The following is a 27246-nucleotide window of genomic DNA, read 5'->3' on the forward strand; positions in this document are numbered from 1 at the left end:
GGGAACTACTGAGACCCTCTGGATATCATCTTAGCAATAATTAAGTAACGGCCATGAGCTGGAAGTCGGCAGGAACGGGTGCTAACAGCGTTCCACTAGGAACGTTGCACCCGGTTTTCTCAGGTGGAGTAAAACCATCTGGAAATGACTCGATGTTGAATGCCGCTCGTGAAGCGGCTGCGAGAGTCACCGCTAACATATTGAAACGTGACCACACTGGCATGACCCCCGGTAGCTCTGCGGGCGTACCTGCACCAACCGCTGCCCACCATCCACTGCCTGGGCATGGGCGATCAGGACTGGAGCGTAAGTCAACTTGTTCACATGTAATCACCTGTCTTGTTGGACCTCTAACGATAAGAACGACAAATTCATATTCTCAAAGTATTAGGTTTTCACTACACTTCATTCTCATCGACCTTTTAGACTTTGTGGTTTCTAAAGTCTAGTTCTTCTAACACAAGTTCTACTAACTGTTAGAGTTCTACTGTACCGTAGTTATGGGTAAACTCGGCCTAGCGGGTAAAGTCGGCCGCCAGCGCGCACAGTACAATTTTATGTACTGTGCGCGCTGGCGGCCGACTTTACCCACTAGGCCGAGTTTACCCATAACTACGGTACTGTCTTCTCGTGACGTTGACCGAAAGATCGGTCTGTACAGACCTGTATTTAACTGCGACCAGCAGCCCCATACGCATACTGCCATAGCATAATGGGGCTGCGGACTGTGTAGCATTCAGAATCATGACAGGGTAGTATCGCGGATAAATACAGGGATGCCAAGTTCGAAAAATTCTTCATGAGTGAGTGTTGACTCAGAGTTTCATGACTCAACGTCTCAGCGCGCTCATGTGTGCGTGAGCGAGGCCGAGGGTGTGCACGTGTGGGAGGGGTTAGTACGGAGCTTTTTCAATTTTTACATGTGGGTCCTAGCTCTTAAAAATGGTGCGATCAGGCGCAACTTAGGTGACTAGTCTATTTTTTTTAACTTACTTTGAAAGACAAAAGGGAAATATACCTGCAATTGCAACAAAATCACCTCCCGTCCGGTCCCGGGCCAATCGGATGCTAGGACTAGTCAGCAGAAACCTACGAAAGACCTCACAACAGGATCCACCAACAAGCATATTCTCCCTAGCCCTGAGTCTCTCTGGAGACCGCGCCTTGCGGTGCGGTCCTGGGGGCTACCCCGCATCTGAGCTGAAGCAAAAATCACGAATAAATCCCTATTGCCACATGCGGCGACTTCACAAATAAAACTTGGCTAAATTTCTATCATAAACCCAGAACAGACAGGGAGGAGGGAGATCGTGAATAAGAGTTTGAGTCTCATTTGGGAAGAGAGAATGGAACAGCACCCTCTGCCGCCGTTTCACACTGGAAGGCAAAAAACATCTTTGAAGGACTCTCGTCAGTATTGTTGACGACTTCTGCTCTTGTTGTGGTGTGTGTAAAATGAGTTGTAATTAAAGGCAGTGAGCTGTCGAGAATTGCAGTAAAAAAAAAAAAATAAATAAATAAATAAATTAAAAAAAATAATAATAAACCCAGTGACAATGAAAAATGAAATATATATTATTTTATTACCCAGTCGACTTGGTTCTTCTCACCAATTTATCTGAAAACTGCAAAATTTTCCACATTTTTTTGGAGTAAGTGGCCTGCCCTAGTGAAGAATCTTGCTGCCATTTTGAATGTGTATCCATTAGTACGCATCTACGCATCTGTGAACAATGACGTCAACGTTACGGATGCTCAAGGATATGATGCATCATCGCACGGTGCATATAGGTGAAATGAATGTGCATCATGTAGCGAGCAATACAGTTGTCAATGCACTGCACTGAATGCATGCTATGAGCATGTGCAAGTGATTGTGAGTTTTAGTGAGCATCAGTGAGCTGAAGATATTTGCCTTATAAGACAACATTTTCTACATCATAAGCAATGAATTGCATCAAACAGTCAGCGATTGGAATCATTTAGGTTTAATCAACCCATGTAAGTATTCCTAGTAGTTTTTGTTGAAAAATTAAAGAAATAAAGCGCCGCAACGGCACCCGTCTTGTACAACTTCAAGATTTTAATGCAAAAACGGCGCAGCCGCCACACTTCGTGCAGCGGCTGTCGCAGTTAACTTCTCTCTAGTGAGACCACACCTAGAATACTGTAGCTCAGTCTGGAACCCACATACAAACAAACACATTTCTCAAATAGAAGCCATCCAAAGGCGAGCAGCAAGATTCACCCTCCAGAGGTATTACCGTCCAGACAGTGTCTCTGCCATGATTGAACAGCTTAAATGGGAAAGTCTGGAGAGGAGAAGAAATGCTGCTAGCCTCTTCCTCATGTACAAAATGCAGCACAACATGGCAGCCATCAATGCACAGCACTACACATCACCCATGATTGTTAGCAACACACGACAGTACCATCCAAACAAGTTGCTGGCAATTCCTACCCGGACCCAACTCTATTGGAACTCATTTTTTCAACGCACCGTAACTGCTTGGAATGGGCTTCCTAAAAACGCCCTTGAAGCCGCTTCATTGGAGTCCTTCAAGGGAGCTCTTCCACTCAGCATCTGGACTGAGGAACTGGATTTTTACTCGCACCATATATTTTTAATGCACCAACAAGCATGCACTGCAAATGAGCACCTACAGTAAGTTCAACTCCTTAGCACTGCATCCTGACTTTAGGGATCCTGCTGAGTATCTTCGTAGAAGTAGAAGTATCACTTTAATCCTTTGAGCTATGCTCATTGTTAATAGGCCCAAGTTGCAGATTTCACCCAATGCGTGAGAAAAATGGGTGCCATGCGTGAGATCGTGAGACGGACCCTAAATGCTTGAGTCTCACGCAGAATGCATGAGACTTGGTAGCTCTGTAAATATCAACTTAAAATCAAAAAATTTCTTCAATTTGAAGACTTACCCGTGAAGTTGAAGTATTGACAACAGGAAGCGTGCAACATTTGCATTAGTTCTGCCAATCTAACACTGTTCGAATTGATGACTTAATGTGACTCGGTCAAGAGGAACCTGGGAGAGCTACACTGAATTGACGGCCAGCGCATGCGCACACAGACATCGTATCCAGTCAGTGGATTTGAAATTTGTGCACGTGTCATGTGTGCGCATGCGCTGGCCATCAATTCAGTGTAGCTCTCCCAGGTTCCTCTTGACCGAGTCACATTAATTAAGTCATCAATTCGAACAGAAAGGGACTATTGACAGAACCAAACGTTACATGCTTCCTGTTTTCAATACCTCAACTTCACTGGTAAGTCTTCAAATTGAAGAAATTTTTCGATTTTAAGTTGATATTTATCCGCGATACTACCCTATCATGATCCTGAATGCTACAGTCCGCAGCCCCATTACGCTATGCATACATGTATGGGGCTGGTTGCAGTGAGGTCTGTATCTGGTCGGACATCGGGGATTGATGTTCCGCGGAGACTGCTTCTGGCTTCACTTTAACAGTTACTGAGTTAGGGTAAAACTCCACACAGTTTTCGCATTTCGGCTGGCCTCCAGAATCCAGACGCATAAGACATATCACATGCGACTTTATATCACAAGCCAGCAAATTCTATTGTGACAACACACACATATCACATCATTTCACATTTTTGTCTGCAATTTCCGGTATCGAACAGTTAATTTGTGGTTCCATTGGATTGGAATCTTCAGCATTTTTCCAGTATGTACATGTAAATGGATTTCATAGAATTCCAGTGACGAAATGTAATTCAAATATGCATAAATATTAACTATGGCGAGGTGCGGGTCACCCAAGTGTACCCAGTAGCATGTTTTCAATCATACAATTTGTAGGCTGCCTACTACAGATGTAGTGTCTACAATGTACATGTACCACTACCAGTATTTGAATTCGCATTAGGCCAGTTAATGCTCAAATTCCTTGAAATTCCAGAAAAATTCAAGGATCTTCTTCCCTTTATACTTTGTCGGTCATCTTACATCAGCCTCTGACGATGGTGGTGTTCCTCAAAACAAGCACACATACATTGTATTGTGAAATTCATCATTTGTAACAGGCCCCAAAGCAAAGCCCTTTGAAGATTACAAGAAGTTCAAGCAGAAAGAAAGGGTCCATGTACTCATTAGACTGTCAATTTTAGACATTATTGGTGTGGTTCATGAGATACAGGTCCAATTTTTGCTCCTGGTTTTCTACAGCACTGATGCCCTCATCAAGCTGGCCCCCTCAGTCACAGCAAGACTTAAAGCGTCGTAAGCGCAGCCGCTGGGGTGGGGAAGAGACGAAGGCAGCCCCTGGTGTAGCCACAGTCATCCCTTCAGGCCTGTCCAAGGAACAAGAGACACAGGTTTTGTGTAAGTTCCCCCCCCCCCCCAACTCACTTTGTGCAAATCACCCTAAAAGGATAGCACTCTTTGTATGCTTTGTATGACTTGAGTAATGCGTGTGTACTTTGCATGCTGCTGAATTATATCTGCCTGTTTGGTTTTATGCCCTCATTTTCAAGTTTTATTTATGTTTCATTCTGAAAGTATGTGTGCTAGTATGCAATAACCCTTTTAATAATCATAGTACTTTTTCTCCTGATCAGTGAGTTTGTTACAGCACTTCTCACTGCTGGACTGGCATCATGTATGGACAGTTGTGATATGATGACATTCTATTTTCCATCCCCTTTTTGACCTCTTTCATTGTCATTGTCAAACTACAAAAACTATGCTTTTATGATGCTGAAAAGGTGAGTATGCTCGTTTCAAAATAGGATCTTGTATACTTATGTAGGATTGTGAAACAGTCTTTCACCTTCTAAAGCTACTGTATGCATCTCCTTTAAAAGCAAGAAGAAAGAATGTTGACCTTTCTGCATCTTCAATCGATTGATTTCCTGTGTACATGTATCAACAAATGTACACGATTAAATGTTGTCCTAATTTTTTTTACATTTTTTTTCAGCAGTGTTGTCCAGTTGAAATAAAGAAAAAAAAAATCAAAATACATGTCTTCAGCTGAAGAGTTACCGCAGAAATAAATTAGTGCAATACAGATTTCCAGATGCACTCAATGTCATCTGCATTGTGTGATTTGCCGAATGGAGATCTATCCCATTTAACTTCACTTCACTTTTACTCCAGTTAGATTTCAATAAGGATTCAATGCATAATTGAAACAGGGAGTGAAAGTACTTGTACAATGATACAAAAGTGTACATACTGTACAACATTAATTACATGAAATATACAAATTGTATAATTGTATTCGAATGTGTTACATTTGCATACTGTAGCATTTGTGAATAATTCATTTTACAGCACTATTCCATATTGATTGCTCAAGTCAATACCAAAGTATGAGCAGTTTCAACCCAGTATCTTGTGGTTAGCTACAATATCTTGTTTCCTTGCACTCTTATTATGAATTCACATCAAAATATTTACATGCTTCCCTTAAGTTTTTTTTTTGTTTCATTTTTGTATCAGTGCAAATTGTTATTAAATTTATTGCAGTCTGCAAGTATGAGTGTCTCAGACTTCAGTTTTCTGTTTTTACAGTCGTGAACTATCATATTTTGATGAAATATATCTTCATTAGTGTTGTTATTATGCTGAATGCATAAATAGCATAGATTTGTTGACATACTGTAGAGTAATTTCCATACTCACTGTTGATTGACTGCTTGATACCCTTTTCACATTTAACAATTATCAATTTTGATGATTCTGTTTTGTACATGTTCATTTTTTTTATGTCGTGTATAATGTCAGTGCTTATTTCTTTACACAGTTACTCACACAAAAAGTAAACAAAATCAGCTGCTGTTCTACTCCTTTCCTTTTTGTTTTAAGGATGTGCATTTCCTCATGCATCAAAGCTTTTCTGTGTATTTTTCCCTTTATATTGTGTCATTTTTGAGCATCAATAACATGTATACATACATTGTATTTTAGTGTAGTATGTACAAATTATGACACTGATATGTCCATTGTACACATTGTAAGTATACAAAAACTTATTTCCCCTCCTTCAGTCAGTCAGGTGGTCAGAAGGCTAGTACTTGTTCATTGCACATTGCTTATTGCATCATTGGAACTGTCCTCTAATCTTACTTTAGGTTGACATCTGAAGGGATATCTTTAATTCCTGTCAGACTGCATTATCTTATTTTATGTTATTAATGCACTCTCCCTTATTGTCTTCCATGAGCGTTTTCATCTTTAAGAAGTGTTCACTTACAGTATTGGCCTGATGTGCCATTGTTATGCTCTTGGGAAAGTACAAGCGGACAATTGCATTAACAAAAGTTGTTTATCTAGAGCTGCCAGCTAGTATGTTTTACAATACTTCATTTGTGGTTTTTGTTTATCACATACATGTACGTGCTCTACATGTACACTGTACATTATTTTCTTCCGAAATTGGATTTAGCATGCTTTCTTTGTGCAGTTTTTTCCTCATTTTTCAATTGAAAGTACATTTTTACTGTGACAGAATATCTTTTTGTTTTTTGTTTTTCTCTAGAGTTTTGCAGTCATGTACAATGTTTATCACTTATTACAACCTACAAAGTGTACCATTGATTCGTAGTATTAGTAGTCTAGTGTTAACATTCAGACTGTAGCATTTTTTGTGGGGTCGTTGGGCTGGGTCACTAATTCTAAACCCTTGACCACTTTGATGCATATTTAAATATAGAATGATCATACACGTACTTTGGGCAGCTTCAAGTTGTCTTTGGTTAATAAAACATTTCAGGCTCTGAGGCTCATGCTAATGATATGAGAAATTATGGTTAACCTTTATTTGTGCAAATTTTGTTTACATCTACAGGGAAATACCCTACATTATAGTGCTTCGTGCAATTGACTTCATCTCTCTGTGAGACGTGATTTTTTTATTTTTTTTTTTTTGTATGTTTGATCTATGACAACCTTTCTTGTCTCCTTTCTAACCACAATTTACCCTCTACAGTGCACCTGCAAATAGAAGAGTTGAGCCGAAAACTGAGGACCGGAGAGCTTGGAATTCCACCCAATGTGGAGGATAGGTTTGTCTAGCTTGGATAAGCAAAAACTTTTCATCCATTTGCTTTTTATCTCCCTTTCCTTCTCAAAATCCTCTATTCTAATGGAAAGATGTACTTATTCATAGATGTGCATTTTCCTTGGTATGATATGTGAATAATGATCATGTGTTTGATGTCCTTCAAGTGACAACAAAAATCTCTGTTGTTACAGTAATTGAATCATTCATAATGACCGTGCATGAACTGCTTCTTTAAAAAGAAGAGGTGCAGATGCAGGTGGCATATGAGAAGACGTGGATTCAGATCTCTTGGTTTGGCAATAGTGGTACCAGCATCTTATCTTGGAAGTTGTGAACAGCCCCAAGAGTGGTACCCTCCCCTGCAAAATCATGAAAACAGGGAAGGAGAAGTGAGAAGTTGCCAATGATCAGATTATTTCAGGACTTACATGTACTATAAACATGAAATATTATATTTGTGTATATCGCAACATTCAACCACTTATGCAGTGTGCCATTTTCATGTTATTTCAAGAGTTTTTTTATTTAATTTACAAGAGATCTACATTGATATATATCTGCAAGTTCAACCCTTAAAGTGAGCAAGAAACTTGAAAATGGTGTTTCTCATCTAGCTTTGGAGATCTAATTCAAAGATTCACATACAGACACCTGTTTCGATGGTTTGCAGCGAGGACTACCACTCTGGAGTTTGATTCAGAATTTGACTAATGCATGTTTTTTGATAAAAGAAATTTTGTTGTGGCTACACCATGTCATACAGTCTGACATATGTGTATCAACCAGACTACACTGTTTATGCACATTGATGTGTGGTTGTAGATTTTTCAATCATTTTTATTGGAATAGCTTGATTTGAGGAAAGCATATTCATTGCACCTCCAGGGTGGTCCACGAGGGGTTTTAGCATGTCGCTGCAACATGCTAAAATTCTTGTGCAACATCCTAAAAAGCTAGCAACATGCTATGCAACATCCTCAAGAATTTGCAACAAGCTCAAAGTAATAGTATTCAAAAATGTGCAAAACATGTGCATAACATAAGAAACATCAAACTACCAGGTACTTTAGATATTAGAGACATGAGAGAGAACATTGAATGTAAGCAGCACAAAGAGAGATAAGCAGCAAAATATTGCGTACTACGTACTTATCGTGTGCGCTCCGCGCATATTCAATTTCTGCAATATTCTCAGATTCTGAGCTTGCAACATGCTAAAATTTCAGGTTGTGGACCACCCTGGCACCTCCCTAGAGATATCACTCTTTTGGGGTAGAAAACTTTACCATCAAATCTTGTGATGGAAAAACTACACAGGTATCAGCTTTGATCTGAAATTTAGAATATGGTATGACAGTGATAGCATTCTAAGGTATGTGTAAATGAGTTGAGATTGAATGAAACATTTCCCATTCCTTTTTACTCTAGAGACTTGATTGTCATGGCCAGAACATAAATTGTATATATTTATCTTCAAGTCTTGAACATTTGCTTCTTACTGATGAGTCTGTATCACTGAACCATATCTACATGTATGGTGTGAGTACCGATAGTAATAGATCTTCACCAAAAGATGAATCTATCTTGTTCCAATATGCTGAGTCCTTGAGGAACAAGAGGATTTGTGTCAAACTTGGTCCTTGGGATTTTCACTTCAATTTCTTCAACCATCATCATGATGTGATATTTGATAGAATTTAGAATTGAAGTGAACAAAAAGAAACTCATTGCTAACAGCTTGTGATTCCTTATTTTTCTTTCTTAATTACTCTGTGAATAAACCACAATTCTAACAGTGATGCAGTCTTTTGCAGGGACCAGACACTGAAGTGGTCTCGTTCACAATAGTAGAAATTGTTTTTCTTTCGTTATTTTTGTGTGGTTACATATTAATTACAGACTTGTGTTCCCACATTCCAAAGCAACTCTAAATATCTGTTATGTTCAAACGGTGTCAGGGATAAACTATAATTTTGAGGATAAGCTTCAGGGTTCGAAATTGGCGATGGTCCGCTGGCCATTGGCCACCCAAAAATCATGTTGGACTAGCTAAAAATCATAAAATTCTGAAGTTACTAGTCCGTCTGGCTAGACAAAATATTGCTTCAGTGTCAAAATTGATTCTAAGTAGTCCGTTTGGCTACTTTAAAAAAAAAGTTAAGTGCGACTCCTGAGCTTGTAGATAAGTATGGGGGCCAAGTGTTGCATGGGCTCTTTCGTCACAAATCGTTGTTTTAGTCAATGAAATATAAAACAGTTTCAGTGACGAAATTACCAATTTCATGATGAAAGAGACCATGTGACACCTACTGCCCTACTTTGGCAAAAGGAAGCAAGTGACAAAAGTGACATTGCTCGTATAAGAGCAAAATGTGTCTGTCATTTACACTGTCGTCAATGGACTATCATGATGTCTTATCGAACATATCTCTTAGTAGGATGAGTGTTTCTGCATGAAATTTGGCCTGGAAGAAGAGCTCATTGTGTGAATTATGAAAACATCAATAACTCAAATTTGGATGGTATGTCACTTGCTTCCTTTTGCCAAAGTAGGGCAGTCTAGTGCCCTGTACTTCGCTACAAGCTTATCCTCAAAGTTTGCTTAAATCCTTGAAGTTGAGGATCATTGTCTCAATGTAACTTATACTGTATAAGCTGTTATTTTTGCTTACACATATTTTCGCAAATGAGGAGGTGATGGATTTTTTTGTGAAAAGTTGTTTTCGCCAATTGACATGGAAGCTGTCGTGAGTGCACTATGACACCAGCGCATGGGCGACACTTTCGTGTATTGTTAAATTTGCGGTCCATCAGTGATTCACAAAATTCACAAAAAAATTTAACCCTAACGAAAATAAGAGCTTATACAGTATTGAAAAAGAAATAATTGTATGAGTATTTCGTTCCAACACTAATCATGTGCTGCAGCCTCATTGTGATAACCATTTGATTCTAAGATTATTTTATTTGTTATCTGTTAGTATCTGAATGCGGTAAAGTTGGAAATGTGCTGTGTTTGAATATTGAATACTCATTACATGTACAGCGTGATAATTCAACAGGAGCTAGCAGTGCTGCAGGTCTCTAATGTGATTTTTAGTGCTACTCTGTGTGTAAGTTAATGACATTATCAGAGAGGTTGTTTTAGTGCTTTAACTGAAAGGCATAGTCTTTGAATACAACATATGTAACAGACAGCGTTTAAAACATGAGTGGAGAAGTTGGTTAATAGTGCAGAGCTGTACACTATGACAAGAGAGTGATGTGGTATTGAGGGAGAAGAGATCCTCTGATCACAAGGGTCAGAATGGTGCTGTAATTAAAATCATAATTTTTCAGCAGATTGTATACATGTAGAAAGTTTTTAAATGTTGCATTTACATGCTAGGGAGCACCGATCAACTGTAGGTTTTAACAAATTTTGGTGCTCTTTTGAGTGACATACTTATGCCCTATACCATTGTATCACAGAGTTTGTACAATACCTAGATTGTATCTCTGTGATACCTAGTTGTGTTTGAGCCACTTTTGTTGGCCCAGTATGAATCAAATCAAAAGTTCTGACTGTTCTGTATTGGTTAAGTTTACCTTTCAATTTCCTTGCACCTTTCTGATTCTTTTTGGTGGATCTGTAGTGTTGAAGCTGTGAAATGAAGTTTAATGATAAATACATCCTTTGTATTTCTTGGCATTATGATAGGTGTATTTGCTCTGCTTCATTTTCTTTGTGAAATGGTTTTAACAGTAAATAAGAAAGAATTTCTTCCATATATCAGTCAGCTTGCCAGCACTCACTCACCAGTGATTACATGCATCTTTGTTCTAAGCTGGAACCTGTTTTCTGCACAATGCCTTCACCACAGAGCAGGCAGCATCAGGACATGTGTATGATTCCATGCACAGTTATGATATGTCAGACAGTTACCACAATATTTCTTCCAAATTTCAAGTAAATCTTAACCAAAATTGCTTCCTCTTTCCCCCTAAATCTTAACCACACCTCTCTTGCTCTCATTTTCATGTTTTATGCCATGAAAGTGTTGTCTTGTTTTTTCCTGCGCTAACCTTTACACAATCATTTTTTATTTCATTTTTACTTAAAATTGATGGCAGGCTGAGAATCAATGTGTCATTGGTTCTAGCTTATTTATTGGCTTTATTAATATACACTGACAAACCAGGAAATGGGATTTGTCAGTAGGTGGAAAATAACATGACCTCTGACCTCTCTCACAGCAGACATGATGAGGAGTTGATAGCAACCTACACTTGTTGTACATCACCCAAGCTGTTGTTTGACATGTTCTACAGTAGTGTACAAGTCACATGAATGTTTGAAGTGCATGATTATCTGTTGTAACCTTTCAGCATTCAAGCAAATCATTTCTCCCTATGCTTTATGATTAACGTATTAAAGGTACATACAACATGTACTTTTTGCAGGTGAAAAGGATGTTACACAATGATTTGTATAATTTGATATTAATTTCAGTTCATCTACTTGTATACATGCTCTTGAAATTGGGAGAAAAAAAATCATATCTTTGTTTCTTTTCAGAAGCAACTCCAAGAAAATGTTGCGTTATAAGTGCCAGTGTATCTACAGCCTCTGTTACATTACACAAGAGAGAATTTTGCTTGTAATCATAGGCCAAGGAATATGTAGGTTTTGAATGCCTATTTATGCATTGTACTCATTCATTCATTTATTTGGCAAAATATAAAACATGCAAATTATGACAGAAGGGCAGTGATATTACGACGAGGACTCTGGAGAAGCAACATGTTCTTGTAAATTGGAGCCCTTATTCTAACAGGAAGAAAAAAAAATGCATTTCAACAATGACATGTTGAGATATATCGCAATTCATTTTATACTATAATCCAGTTTGGAGTTAGCACATTTGCACATTGGTAGAAACTAGAAATGGCGTTTGTGTTTTCTCAGTTGGTGAGTTACTTCACATGTTACCTGTAATGCATATTAATAGCTTGCCCGACATCTAAATGAAATTCATCAATCCTGGTCAAACAAATTATGACGTTGCATTGACCTACATGTGTAGATGACCAGAATGTTCCATCAGTTAACATTTGGGGAGGCACCCATTTCATTATTTTGTAGTGAATGTATCACCAAACTTTTTTTTTTCAGTATAACCAAATACCACACACTATGAGGCGTATGTGCTAGCAAGCACCATTTGTAGGAAGTACGGATACTGTATAACAAATGCTTATCTCTGTGAATTTAAAAACCAATATTCCTGTTTGTACAAATGACCCTTTTCAGCTAATGTGCAAAGTGGAACTCCAAATTGGCTTATTTAAAGGTGTAACATTTGGAATTTTTAAGACAGGGTACTACTCAGAATTTACAGGGACATTGCATAAGTGAACTAAGTATGCCTCTTCATCTTGCCAAAGAAGAAACCTGTGTTGGAATATTTGACCTTATTCTGGATCTGAGAAGACTTGTGCTGCCTGTGTAGCATACATGTAAAGTCCAAAACAAGAAATTAAGATATATTTTGAGTTCCAGTTCTAAAGATATTAATGTGTAAAGGATGTACAGCTATACACATGTTGTAAAATTGACATGTAAACTCACAAACTATTATTGGAAATTTGTATGTTGATATTTCCACAGTAGAATGGCATGTCAGGGATGTAAAGTTATTTCCCTTTCCAGTGTGCATCCCCCCCCCCCTAAAAAAAAAAAAAAAAAAAGATTGTTTAGATCACTTTAAATATCAGACAACTTTGCCCCCAAATTACATCAAATAAACGTTCAGGCCATTCAGGTGAACAACAGATTTTCAATGAAGATTGACCTTCATATTGTATGGTAGTACATTTTGATGTCAGTCCACTATTACATTGCCCCCAAATTTTTATTTTGGGAGAAATTCTACTAGATTGTTTGCTTGAAGTAATTTTGGGGCAAAATTATCTCATTAAAGTGTTCGAAACGATCATTTGGGCGGTAATGTACAATGGTAATAGAAAATAATCCAACATCCCTGAAATGCATCCTTTTACTGTGAAAATACCATACATATTTATCATTATCGTAACAAGATGTACTTGTGATGATGACGAAAAGTTCACATTTTTGACTTCCTGACAAAATCACTGCCATCTGATTTAACATCTTAACCCGTTTAGGATGTGTCCCAATATTCGGGCAAGTGTCTATGGGAAATGTGTGTTGTAGCAAAATGGGCCTGTCCTCAATGGGTTAAAAGACACGCAATAACAGTGGTTTATGCTACTGTATCAGGTCTCGTATGACTATATCTGTGATTTGCGAGGTTTTACAGCACTCTTACATCGAGAGGTTGCAATTACAGAGATTGTCTGACAGTTCTTCAGTTTTGCTGTTAGGGCTCAATTTTGCCATTGTAACTTAATGTGAGGAGCCCTCTTTTGAAATTTAGCATCTGAAAAGTATAGCACCTGAAGCTCATACAATTGACATGTGGAAAAATATACTGACATGCAGATGTAAGAAGACGCCACCTTTAACAAGGCATGGTGCAGAGTGCAAATCTTTCGTGAAGCAAGGATTCAGACTTAAAGCAGTTTGGTTGTGTATTCTAAGCCCATTGTGTTGTACAGAACATGTGCAAATCTAGCCACAGAACTGGTTATTCACAATTTCAGAGGTTTTCAAAAGTGGGCTCCTGCCATTAAGAAATGTTTTAACAATTGTCACTTTCTCTTTGATCATGAAGCTTTTTCACTCTAAAAGTGTACATGTGTACATTACATTTGTTGAGCACTTTTTTGTTGGGCAGTACATTGAGTTTGTCATTTCCTTTTCAAATACCATGATTTTTTTATCAGTTTATAATATGTGAAGGTATCAAGGGCCAATTGCTTTAATAGTTAGTCAGTGTCACCTAAAATAAACTCTCTAGGAATGTCATTTTTATCTGTTTATTTTTATCGTAAATCTACTTTTTTTATACATAATTGACCCACTTACATTTAAAATGTAGTGTGTTGAGCTCTTGTCCCATGATTTCTTTATTCATATTCTCTTCTTTTTTTTCCATTCCTTACCTGGTCAGTCCCTTCCATTTTGAAAATACACTTTCATACTAATAAAGACCCGAGTTTCATTGATACTTGCTTCTGATGAAAAGTGATTATACAGACTAGAATGTTTACTTTAGTAAAAATCTCCCTTTTATATGTTTCATGCATAGATTTCAAATGAACAACCAGTGTACAATGCACTTTATTGATTTGATGAACAGTATGCTTCCAAAGCATGGTGCAACTGTATCTAGTTTTGTGCTAGTGAATTCAGCAGCGTTCAGATTTGTACCAAGTTTGACTGCCATATAGTTTTGACCCATCAAGTCCTGGGGAAAATGTTGATGCAGAAATTTTCACTTTGTTCTCATTGAATTGGTAAATCTGAATTTTACTGTGTATCCTAGCCTGGAGAAGATTAGATGGAACTGATAAAATTTAATGAATAAATGCAAACCTAGCCAAAAACCAAACAAGCAAACAAAACAAAATAGATACAATATACAAGATCAATATGAAATACAAAATGTTGCCAGTTTAAATAACAAACATAACTGCAGTACCCAATTTTTTATTTGTTACCAATTTTAAGGATCAATCACATGTTTTTGTTATACAGAGGCTTATAAATCTGCAACTGAAATATCCAGTGGTAGGAATTCTTTGACCAAAACTAGGTTTAAATGAAAGAAGTTTGTATTAGAACTTCACTAAAAATTATGATAAGAATATACTATATCAAACCATGCAAATTCTTGTGTTTTCTTGGACTTGATGAGTAAAACGTGCTTGGCATCTCCTCCCCCCCCCCCAAAAAAAAAGAAAGTACCCAGTTTTTAGCCATTTCAAGACTGTTGATACATTTGTAGCAATGAAGGGCACTTAACAGCTTTTGCTTTGTCCAAGGAAAGATCATCAAGAAAATATGCTTCGTAAGTCGCTTGTCACCATCTCTTAGCTCAATGATATGCTGAGACCAGTCAGATTTGAAGTTTAATGTATTCTAAAAGCAAGCTTTTTGTATCATCTCTTTCCTGCTGACTGTGACTTAGGTCCCCGTCTCCAGAGCCGATCTACAACCATGAGGGGAAGCGGCTGAACACCAGGGAGTATCGGATGAGGAAGAAGCTGGAGGAGGACCGGCATAAGATGATCCAGGAAGCCTTGGAGATGAACCCAGAGTACAAGCCTCCAGCTGACTACAAGTGAGTACCAGTAGAGATTTCAACACCTGTTGTTAACTCTCATAAACCTGATAGGATGTCTTTTGCATAGTATCAGTTTCACAGTTGCCATGGAGACTACTGTGAGTTTGTATGATGTATTTATATCATTCATAGAGAAAAAATATTTTGATGTCACCTTGTAGTGGCAGATACTTATGTCACATACACAGCCAGGGGATATTTTGTTTTCATGCTGTTGTTTCGTATATGAATACATACAAATTTATTTTAGTCTGCTGTAGAACAGAGTTACATGGTTTGGCAAAATCTAATTTGTTCTGTTTGAGGGGGAGGGGGTTGTTTTTGTGTTTCTTTTAATTTCTTTTTTTTTTCTTTTTTGCTCTGTCATTCATGTTGTGCGCATGTATCAATACAGTGTTGATGAACTGATCTTGACATGAAATATGTGAAAAGAAGGAGTTGTGTGTCCAGAATTTCTCTTGTGAAAGTAGAATGTAACTATTGTAAAGCTGTAAATATTGATTCTCAGTGTGTAAAGTTGATGTGTGCCTAGTTTACTCACAATGGAGTCTCCCTCTATGTCTCTGTTACAGGCCACCAGTGCAGCGTGTGAGTGACAGGGTCATGATACCACAGGATCAACATCCAGACATCAACTTTGTGGGTTTACTCATTGGGCCCAGGTATGTACAGTCACGGCCGTCAATAGACAAATCATTTGAATTAGACATTGTACACTTGCATGTCCCATGCTAAAGTATGATGAGTTCCCTTCAACCTGACAATACTATCTGATCGATGTACATGAAGGATTGGTCAGTCACCATGGTTTGTGTTTGAAGGCAAAACAGTTTTTTGATTTTCTTTTTGTATAAATGTTTCGAGGACCAACCCCTGAAGCAGTCTTTGATGAAGATGAACTGAAATATCTCTGTACAGTGACAAGGATACTTGATGCTGAACGTGTGCTTTTATGGGATCTTTAGTAGGCTAGCATCGTGATCTCTTGTATAAAATACGCATACAGGATTGATGCTCAATCTCTGCTACAAGTTGTAGGTCCGACCCCATTTTATACTTTTTCTTTAAACAAATCATTGCAGTTAATGTTGAGTTCAGATTATGACTACTGGAGCCATAACTTTCTTTTTTGATTTGATTGATTGTTTGGTTGTAGGGGCAACACTCTGAAGAAGCTGGAGAAAGACACCAACACCAAGATCATGATACGTGGCAAAGGGTCAGTGAAGGAGGGCAAGGTGGGGCGCAAGGATGGACAACCACTGCCCGGAGAGGACGAGCCACTCCATGCACTTGTCACTGCTAATAATGCTGAGAGTGTCAAGAAGGCTGTAGTCCAGGTATGAATAAATCTTGACCAATCAGTCCACTCATCAATCCACATCCTGGGTGGTGTTTCATAAAGCTATTCATAAACTTACAAACAACTTATGAGCGACTGGTGATCAGTTCGTGTGTTGAATTATTGAAATTCTGATAAGTATATCACATCAAAACTGATCACCAGTCACTTGTATGCTATTTGTAACTTTACGAACAGCTTTATAAAACACCCCCCAGATCTTACTAATGGAAGCTTTTAAAGCCCCTTTAAAGAATAATTCCATTCAAAGACTTACAATGCTATAATCCAATTTAGTTTGCATGAAGGTGAACACCCCCCAATAAAGATGCACTTTTGCTGGATATTAATTTCACGATACGTGAAAAAAAAGGAAAAAAAACCTCCACTTGCCAGTGTCGTGGTGAATTATGTAAATGTGAAAGTGGTTCTAAGAGGGGTCTTTCTTACTACTGTATAAGCTGCTATTTTCACGTACAGACATTTTTGCTAGATGTTTTTTCCTGAATTGACACCGATACTATTATAAATGCACTATATTACCTTGGCACATAGCAACTTCTTTGCATGTTCCAAGTTTGTGATCTGACTGTGATTTTTGTATTTGCAAAATTAAACCCTCATGAAAATAACAGCTTACAGTAAGTCTCACTGTGCTCGTACTACCATAGTACATCCAAGAGATCATCAACTTCTTTGCACGTTTAGTTTGTGATCTGACTTTGAATTGTGTATTTGCAAGAAATAAACCATCAGGAAAATAACAGCCTACTAAACTTATCTCACTGTGCTTGTTACTACCATGGTAGATCCAAGAGATCATCAAGCAGGGGATAGAGACACCAGAGGGTCAGAATGACTTGAGGAGGATGCAGCTGAGAGAGCTGGCTAGACTCAATGGAACACTGAGGGATGAGGACATGTTGAGGTGAGTCTATTGTCACACAACCTACCTTTCTTTCTACCAAGTAGAGATAAATGACTGGGTATTGCGTAGATTATCAAATGAATATTGGGAGGCAACACTGGAATGTGATATGGTAGGGCTCTCCAACTGACTATTAAAGCTGGCTCAGAAAATATTTGATACCAACAATTCCTCTGTTGCACTTTCCCTGTAGTAACAATGTGATTTGGAATGCTTCACAATCTTGATTTTCCTGTATTAAGCATGTTTTATCTGATAGTGCAGAATATTCTATGCTTTCCTCTTTATGAACTCATGGAAACATAGCAATTTTGTTTAACTCTGTAGCAGTTTTTAAAATTTACTGGAATTTTCATGTAATGTTAAGAGGAGTTGCTTAGATTTTATATAGATGTATGATTTTTCCCAACAGAAATTTGTTGCTTGATGTGCCTGTACAGTTAAACCTGTCTATAGCAGCCACCGTCTGTAGCAACCACCTGCCGTATGTGACCACTTAACACAATTTCCCCCAAGAGAAAAGCTATGTTAACGACACTGTTTAAAACAGCCACCTGTCTTCAACAGCCACTTTTTTCATCTTCCCTGGGATGGCCGCTTTAGACAGTTTTGACTGTATTTGCGTTATTACTGTAATTCTGAATTTCATACTTGTGCCTTGTGTTGGTAAACTTTTCCAGGTGTTCTAACTGTGGCTCCACCGCCCATCGCACATGGCAGTGTACAGAGAAACAGAACTTGACAAACAACATTGTCTGTGTGCTGTGTGGGTCAGCGGGTCACATAGCTGCAGATTGTCGGGAGAAGGCTACAGGGGACCGCCCCCTGGCCCAGCCCATTGTCAACCCTGCAGACAAGGCTAAGATGGACTCGGAGGTAAGGACTAAATGCAGTGGAGTTATTCCTAGCAGTCAGGGTAATGATGTGCTGGACTGACTTCAGTGATTCTTATCATAATGATATGTGAAGCAGTGATGATAACAAGGGGGGGGGGGGGGAAGGATGATGGTAAAGTGGCAGGGATTTATTTTGTTGTACTCTTAGTGATGGTGATATTGTAGAGATTGTGTTAGTGTCAATCATGACACTGTGGACAGTGATATTGTGATGGCAGCATGCATGTCAGTGAGCTTGGTACTAATGATGCTAACAAGTTTTGCACTGATATTGATGGAGATATTCAATAGATAATGTTAGTGTTATAATGTGAAGTGTGTAATGGAAACAATGGTGTGTTTACGGTTTTTGTGGTAATAAAAGATGACAGCCTTGATACAAGAATATGAAACATGACCAGTGTTTAAAAGAAAGATATGATGACAAAGGTGATGTAGATTTTAGATTAGGTCATACGCTATTCCATATGAGTATTTCAGGAAACCAGCTGAAATTGTGATCTCTCACCATTGTCTTTTATCCATTCAAGACCAGAAGCACGGGGAGAGAAGGTTGATTGAATCAATCTTCATCCAATGCCCATGGGGGTACATATGAAAATACAAATCGTACAGGTCTGCTAGTATAGAATTGCCTGTCAACGAATATGTGCATAGAATCATACACTCATCAGTGACGTTCAACTCCAGTCGAGATTCTTCGACTGTATGTGTACGTACAAAGAGATCAGTGATAAAAGTTTACACAATTCATTATGGGGATTCTCAAATATATCTGAGTTTGGCCAGCCTTCCCACTCCATGATATCCCCATGGTAATCGATGGATCTTTAACCCGTTGAGGACGGTTTGATTTTGCTACAACATGTATTTCCCATAGACGCTTGCCTGAGTATACTCGGGACTCGTCCTCAACGGGTTACGTTGAGTTGAGTTAACTGCCATAGAACTACCCATTGTCTGATATGATTGGTTTTGTTCTGCTCTGCAGTATCTGTCCCTGATGGCTGAGCTAGGAGAAGGTCCACTGCCAGGCCAGTCCAAGCCAGAGATATCATCTCCAAGCCCTAGGAACCCGCCTCCTACAGTCTCCTCCTCTTCAACTCGTCCTCCCATGTTCAGTGGGCCTGATGGACAGCATCCACCTCCACTGGTGAGTTAGATACACCAACATGTTACTTTGTCTTCTTTTTTCTATCTCTATTTCTTTGGCAGAATTTGAATTGTTTTCAGTCATTTATAAACAAAATATTAGAATGTTCCAGAAAATACCATCCTTTAGGCTCAGTCAAATCATTATGGATGGATAGGAAGTCAAAAAAGTTGTTCTCATGTGTAAAATTGAAAACCTTGTTAACTGTGTGAGATATATACATCCAATGATCATAAAGAATAGTTCAGAACAGGTCCAATATCCTTGTGACTCTTGCTACTCAAATACACATAAATATTTAGTATTTAGGGTAATGTAGAACTAGAATTCCACTTATGCAAATGAGTTGCAGATTCTGTTCAATTAATTATCCATCTCATAGATGGGTCAGAGCCTGACTCCGCCCTGGAACAATCGTAACCAGAACAAGCCTCCATCTCTTCTCAACTCTGGCCCCTCCCAACAGCGACCTCCTCTGAATAGGGCCCCGCCCCCTCTCCCACACCAGGGCCCGCCTCCTCACAGTGATCACCACGGAGGCCCGCCCCCTCCACCATCAGGCATGCCCAACCAGCCACCTATGATGGGCCCAGGCCCGATGAGACCCCCAATGATGAACAGGCCCCCTGGTCCAGGTGGTTTTCCTCCTATGCCTCCCAACATGATGCCACCAAACATGGGCCAGATGCCCCCAGGACCACCCCCAGGAGGGTTCAACCCCATGATGCCTCCACCTGGTGGACGACCCCCTATGCCCCCATGGGGGTTCCCAGGGGGCCCACCTGCCTCTCAACCAGGAATGGGACCCCCATCCTCAGCACCACCACCACCAGGTATGTTTGGACAGCAATGTGTGAGTCTCCCTTTCTAAGAAATGTTTATTTATTTATTTATTTATTTTTTAATAATGAAGCTAAGTGAATTGAGACAGAAAAAAATTTATATAAGGAATACTCCAATAGAAAAAGGTGGTAGGCAATGATTGCACTTTGCTTCCTTTTTCTACACTGTTTCACCAAAGCTTTGTCAACAATGCTAAGTTCTGAATGCCTGTATTGCTTTATAGCAATGTGTCTATCACAGGAATAGTAAGGAATACCTTCAAATGATTCCCTGTTCTTAAAAAGGATTAGCCATTTTTTTGTATTGAATCTATAGAAAAGGCTCGAAAAAAGTAGTTCCCAATGACAAGTGAAATGTTTTATAGATTTCTTTTGTACTTTGTAGTGCTGATTACAGTGAATACAAATATCCTTTCCAATAGAGAATTTTAAGTTGAAGTCCTACAGCAGTAGACCCAAGCCTATAATGATAGGTAGCTATACAGTTGTATTGTACAGAGATTGTGGATAATTCAGACTGTTGTGCTTGGTATGTATCAAATCTCTAGTGCCAGCTCCAGTACCTCCACCCCAGTCTCTGCTGGTAGCACCTCCCCCGCCTCCACCCAGCAGTGAGCCTCCACCTCAGACATCAACCAGTGCACCATGGCAGATCACAGCTTCCAGTAAGTACACAGACAACTCTAGAATAGCCAACCCTAACCAAAGCCATTGCTTCAGTTCACCTTTTAACCAAGTACAGGGTGGTCCTGAACATAAACCCTCTTGTGCCAAGAGAGGTAAACAGATAGAGCCAAACTTTCATTCCTATAAGATCAAAGTTTTATATGAGATGATGGTAAATTGTTTGTCCCTAGTGTTAAGAATTCTCCATTGTTACTTTCTCAAAGGAAAAGTTTGTGCACTTAACATGTGACCATATTATGCATAGACTGTAAGCAAACTGGTTCAGTTGGAGACCTCTGTTCTTCATGACCCTCGGGTGAGAAGTTAAGGAAACAAGAAGAAAATAGAAGGAAAAATGAATAAAATGCCAAATCTTGCTGTGGAATGATGAAAATGAGAAATGTCCTCTTTGCCTTGACACACTAAGAGACTTCTGTCACTGATACATGAGTGTGATGTTACCAACCTTCCTACCACAATGTCCACATGTACAACTGACATGTTGCATGTGTGGTTGGCTTGCAGGCCAGGGAGTGGTGACATCTTCCGCACCACCCTCCCAGCCCCCGTGGCAATCTCAGGCTGCCTTGCAGCAAGTGTTGGCCCAGTCTCAGAGCCACCCACCTCCAGGTTAGCACACCACTCTGAGATCAGAGCCCTCTGTTGGCAGGCATTGGCCAACTCAGCCTTTCAGATGGATGTTAGGCTTGCAAATTAATACTGGAAGCAAATCAGCCATGCATAGTCATGATAACGTATTGGGATCTGTAGTGTGGCTTGTGTCTGAAACTGAGTTGGCGAGATCTGTGCACAGAGGCTCTGTCTTAGACCAGTGCATGCTGCCTTCCTCTCTTCAAGGCTGAGTCTTGTGTTTTTTTGTATGTTCTTTTCTTTCAAACAGACAAATCACATTGATCTCATCAACATATTAGCTCTTGAAAGAGGCTAAAACTTGCTTTATGGCTAAATGTGAAAAGCATAACTGTTTCTTCTGAAAAAGACTTGTGCTTGCTTTTGACTTATCAAACATGTTATCCTATACTTCCACCAAAGCAAAGTCATTGTAAAAACGTAAATAACTGCTGAGATAGGTCAAGATAATTGCCTGCCTGACATGTGATTATTACTGGCACTCGTACTGAGCTAGTGTCATAGAAAAGAGCCAATGGTAATTCATTGGACTTGCCTGCTAAAAATCAAAGGATCTGTATGTGATGACGTCTGTATGAGACAGGTATAATCTCAACCTTTGTCTTGGGAAATTTGTTGGTCAAACTTGGGACCATTTTATTGTTTTTACCTGTTGCTTTGTGTTGTTTTTGTTTGCTATTTCAGAAGTTGGGATTACTAATGATTTACTGTACGTAACTGTGGAAATTTTTACACATTTCATGCAACAAGAAGCTAGCACATGAATAAAAACACTTTTTTTTTCTTTTTCTTTTTTTTTCGCCTGCTAAAGGCAACACTATTTACTGTTTTGATTTCTTGAAATTGAAGACACATAATTTTTCATTTCATTACTTGGCTGAGCTTGAAAAATTGTTCATGCTAAAGTCTAAACTTTACTATATGTATGCGTACAGGGTGTCATGGTTTGCAGTGGGTGGGATCAAAGTTTTTGACACTTCATACAGTTTGATGTATTTCTGTGCTGCATGATGTATGTAGGGTGCATTGAAAAAAAAACACAACTTTGAGATGATTACAACAAAAGCTAATTGTAATCATTGTACATCGTGCTCATTATTTTGTTTTACAGCAGTGAGTGACCCCATGTGTGCATTCTTGGTCCATACATGTACAAATGACCTACTGTTTTACCCCTTGTGTTGTGGCTTTTATCTTATCACAGCAATTGTATGTTCCTAATAATTTCATAGTTCTCATAAGAGATGTGTAGAATATGTAATTATTGTCAGTAGTTTGCTTTCTGTTGTTTTGTCTATGTTTAAATTTTGTTGCTACCAAAAAGCAAGTGAGTTATATTTGTGTCATTAGAAAGAAAAGCTAGATAAAAATGCAAGTTATTTTCCCCCAGCAGTATTTTGAATAATATTGTATTGAGGAATATTGCGTACATGTTGTTGTGATGTCGGCACATTCCCTTTGACCATACGATGAAGGGCATCATTACTGATAAAAATGTTGAGTACTTGAAATTGTGTTTGCACTGAAAGAGATTGCACAAAGAGACGTTGTTATTGTAGTGTACTAATAAGAAGATTTTTCATCATTAATTTGATTAATATTCAGAATGCCAAATTAATAGTGGGCATGTTCCCATGATTAGTATAAACAAACAATCGGTCTTTTCTCTGTGTGCAGGTGCTGCAACCACAACAGCTACCGCCGCCCCAACCTCAGCAACAGCAACATTACCATGGCAACAGTTTGCCGCAGGTAAGATTGAAGATGCACATTTGTGGATGTAAGATTATTTGCTTTACTTGAAAATTATTTCAGTATCAGAAAGATTTGAGTTGCATACCCTAGGAGAATAGGGAGCTTTAGATTTTCACAATGCAGATGTTCAGAGAGGGGAGGGAAAAAAAACTGTTCTGGGCATGCACAAATCTGCTCAATTCATGATGCTGAGAGCTACTTGATGCACGGATCATATGAGGGCACCATTTTACTTTATATAGGTTGCGTCTCAACAAAATCTAAAGCTACTTTGCTACATGACACAGGGAGAGAAGAGAACGGCCAATGTAATCGGTGTCTAAATGTCTGCACTGCAAATCGAAAGCTCCCTAGTATAAACACTAACAGCCTTTTTGTGCTAGCCAATAGTAATGTAAACAGGTGAAAGATAACATGAACATGTCTGTATGACATAGTTCATGATCTGCTTTACCGGGATGATTAAGAACATTCACAGACATGTCTGTTTGATGTTAAGTAATTGTATAGAGGGGAATCTTTTTTTATAGTGAAGACCTAAAAACCATTACAGTACATTATTAAATCAGGTTTCTTACTATACCATGGTACAAAAAATAGAGTACTACAAAGATTTTGGACCTACAAAATCATGCTGTTATAAGAGAGTTTTGTTATTTCCTTCCTCTTTATGACAAAGTTCCTACTGTGCTAATATTGACAGTTTCTTTTTGTTGTTATTTTTTTAATACTTGCTGCTAAGACTTTTGCTACTTTGTTTTTAACTGTTGGAAAAAGAACAAAAAAAAATTGTAAACTGATGTATTTATCAAAACCATGGCAATTTGTTCTCACTGTCACATAGGTCAGTGTAGTTTGTGTGATGTAACTTCTGTATGTGACTGCTTAGTATAAAAAATCACTCCTTTTTCTGTATTCTGTGAAATGTTTTTCTCACCACAGCAATTTTACTAACTATATTTAGTGGGTAACACAAGTCCAGGTGTAAAATTATACACCAGTTAAATGTTCCATGTCAAGGAGTTGAGTATTGTTCAAACAGAAATACTTATAAAGTCGTTTCATGTTTGTTGAATTCCTCAGCTGCAGCAGCCACTCCAGCCAGCTCATCAGCCACATCTCCAGCCATCCCTCCCTGGCTTCAGGCTTACCAAGCAGCAGCAGCAGCAGCCTCTGCCCCACCTCCTGCCCCAGCTGGTAATGCCATACAACCCCCTCCCCCTCAGTGGGCCCAAGCCATGCCTCCCCCACCTCCCCAGCCAGTCCCTCCCCCTCAGGCCTCTATGCCAGGTATGCCACCCATAGGAGTGCCCCCACCCAACATGCAGCCCCCGATACCCCCTATGCCCTTCCAGCAGGCTGCTATGCCTGATGCTGCGGCTCCTCCCGCTGTCCCTCCCCCACTTCTTACTGCCCCTCCCCCACCACCTCCTTCAAACTGAAATATTGGCACATTTGCAATGCACACAATGCACACCATGAACTCAAAATTATTTGTATACTTCTTATTAAATGAGGTGCCACTTATATCTTGTAATATCTTATCAAGAAGCAAGACCCTAAGATGCCTGTAAGAAGGCAGCTACCTGCCATATAAAAGGTGAATAAAAGGTTTTTACTCAGATAAGCCTTGCAGTCAAGGTGGATTTAATCAGCAGTGTAAAGATGAGACATGGATCATCACTTCACATTAGATAGTATTTTGTTAATGGCAGTATTTATGAGGATTGACTGTTTACACGACAGACTGATGGGACTCGCTATTAAAACTCAGGACTAAATGTTTACAGATTACTGAGGCATAAAGATAAAGAAAGTTTATCATGTCAGTCATTCATATTTTCCCAGTGACATAGAAAAAGGATGCTACTACAATACAATGTCTTTAGCTCATGCAATTTGAAATTAAGTCCTACTTGTAGAGCATCTGTATAATAATTGTAGTTTAAAAGAAATTTCCTCCACCGGTTTGAAAGGTATCACTTTGCTCTTGTTCATTCTGTATAATCATGGAATATTGTCGTATACATTAAATAATCACTTATCTGTTTCAGCTGATAGATCCAAACAATACCCAATAAACTTGTTAGATTGACATTGTATCTTAGTATGAAAAAGAAATACAGAAAGAAAATCAGTCAATCAAATTCAAGGAAAGGTGAAATAAGCAAAATCCCACTTGCCTGTATGCCAGTTCATGTTGCTTGTGTAACTCACTGCAGGGTAAAGGTTCCCAAGAAAGCACTGGATACATGACACTGACAATATCAGATGTAATTATTTTTGGCTATAAACCATTTTTTATGCCTCCGCCACGAAGTGGTGCCGGAGGCATTATGTTTTCAGGTTGTCCGTCCGTCCATACGTCCGTACGTACGTCCGTACGTCTGTACGTCCGTCCGTCCGTACGTCCGTACGTCCGTACGTCCGTCCGTCCGCTTTTGTTTACGCGATAACTTGAGTAATATTCACTGGAATTTTACCAAACTTGGTCAAAGTATGAAGTATGATGGGGCAATTATTTGATTAGATTTTGGGTGAAATCGGCTAAAGGTCAAAGGTCAAGGTCAAATCATGAAATTGTATCTGTTTACGCGATAACTCGAGACTGGATGGAGTAAATTTCACCAAACTTTGTTGGAGGATGATGTATGATGGGACAATTACTTGATTAGGTTTTCAGTGAAATCGGACAGAGGTCAAAGGTCAAAGATCAAGGTCAAATCCTAAAATTTATCTGTTTACGTGATAACTCAAAACTGGATGAAGCAGCTTTCACCAAACTTGGTCCAAGGATGATGTATGATGGGACAATTAGTTGATATGATTTTAGTGACATTGGCAAGAGGTCAAAGGTCAAAAGGTCAAGGTCAAATGCTACAAATGTTGCAATTTCCCCCATATCTATGCAATGCCCAAAGGTATTTTCTTGAAACTTGGTGGGACATGCACTACTGTGTAAAGATTCTCCAGAGAGAGTTTCATGTCATAAGGTCAAAGGTCAAAAGGTCAAAGATTAGGTGAAAATGTTGCAATATCACTTTTCTTGCAAATGGTTCAATGTATCTTCATGGAACTTGGTACATACGCATGTACTGACTGGCAGGGATTATCTATGGAATTTAGGGGTCATGGGTCAATAGTCAGGGGTCAAAGGTCAAGGTCAACTCCTCAAAATTTTACTATTTCCCTCATATACTAGTATATGCAATGCTTGCATTATTAGTTTCAAAACTTATTACATGCATTACCTAATGGAGATTCTCTTGGAAATTTCCAGCCAGAAGGTCAAAGGTCAAAGGTTAAGGGTCAAAGGCCAGGTTTCAATGCCCCCCCCCCCCCCCAAAAAAAAAAAAAATCCATTTTGTACCGTCATTACACTCTTTCTTCATATCTGGGAAATTACTCAATGCATAAACTTATAAAAAGGTCTGTCAGAATTCAAGTAAAAATTCACAATTCCCCAAATATGTGTACCTGCACTCTTAGAAAATTAAAGCAAACCCAGTTCAAGACATTTCTGACAAACCTGTCATTTCAATATTTTGCCAGTTACGTGAAACTGTCATGGATCACACATTGTGAAGACATTGTACTATACGCCTATTGGGAGAATCATGCATTATGGCGGAGGCATCAGTCGCCATAGCGACATTTCTAGTTTCAAAAAGGTTTGTCAGATTTGTTGGCCTTATTTATATCTCAGAATCT

At 38.9% G+C, this 27246-nt stretch overlaps 1 protein-coding gene across 1 annotated transcript; it reads left to right on the forward strand.

Moving 5' to 3' along the window:
* On the forward strand, positions 1-25251 carry LOC139725081 (uncharacterized). Its single transcript, XM_071636170.1, has 14 exons — positions 1-306; positions 4209-4364; positions 6976-7051; positions 15147-15299; positions 15875-15964; positions 16459-16642; positions 17454-17572; positions 18253-18448; positions 19460-19621; positions 20004-20454; positions 21012-21128; positions 21655-21759; positions 23458-23532; positions 24619-25251. Exons 1-14 carry the CDS (start codon positions 54-56, stop codon positions 24975-24977), a joined length of 2496 nt encoding a protein of 831 aa, XP_071492271.1. The 5' UTR covers positions 1-53; the 3' UTR covers positions 24978-25251.
* The last annotated feature ends 1995 nt before the right edge of the window (positions 25252-27246 follow it).

This window comes from Diadema antillarum, unplaced genomic scaffold, assembly GCF_040938485.1.
Source record: "Diadema antillarum isolate AM-2024a unplaced genomic scaffold, OU_Dant_1.0 seq00000015_RagTag, whole genome shotgun sequence".
Taxonomy (NCBI): Eukaryota; Metazoa; Echinodermata; class Echinoidea; order Diadematoida; family Diadematidae; genus Diadema; species Diadema antillarum.

Bases quoted from the DNA above. Each gene is read 5' to 3' on its own strand.
- LOC139725081 (XM_071636170.1), top strand. From the start codon at position 54: ATGAGCTGGAAGTCGGCAGGAACGGGTGCTAACAGCGTTCCACTAGGA. The intron at 21,760-23,457 runs GTTAGCACACCA...CTCTGTGTGCAG, and splicing joins TCAGAGCCACCCACCTCCAG to GTGCTGCAACCACAACAGCT. The intron at 23,533-24,618 runs GTAAGATTGAAG...TGAATTCCTCAG, and splicing joins ATGGCAACAGTTTGCCGCAG to CTGCAGCAGCCACTCCAGCC.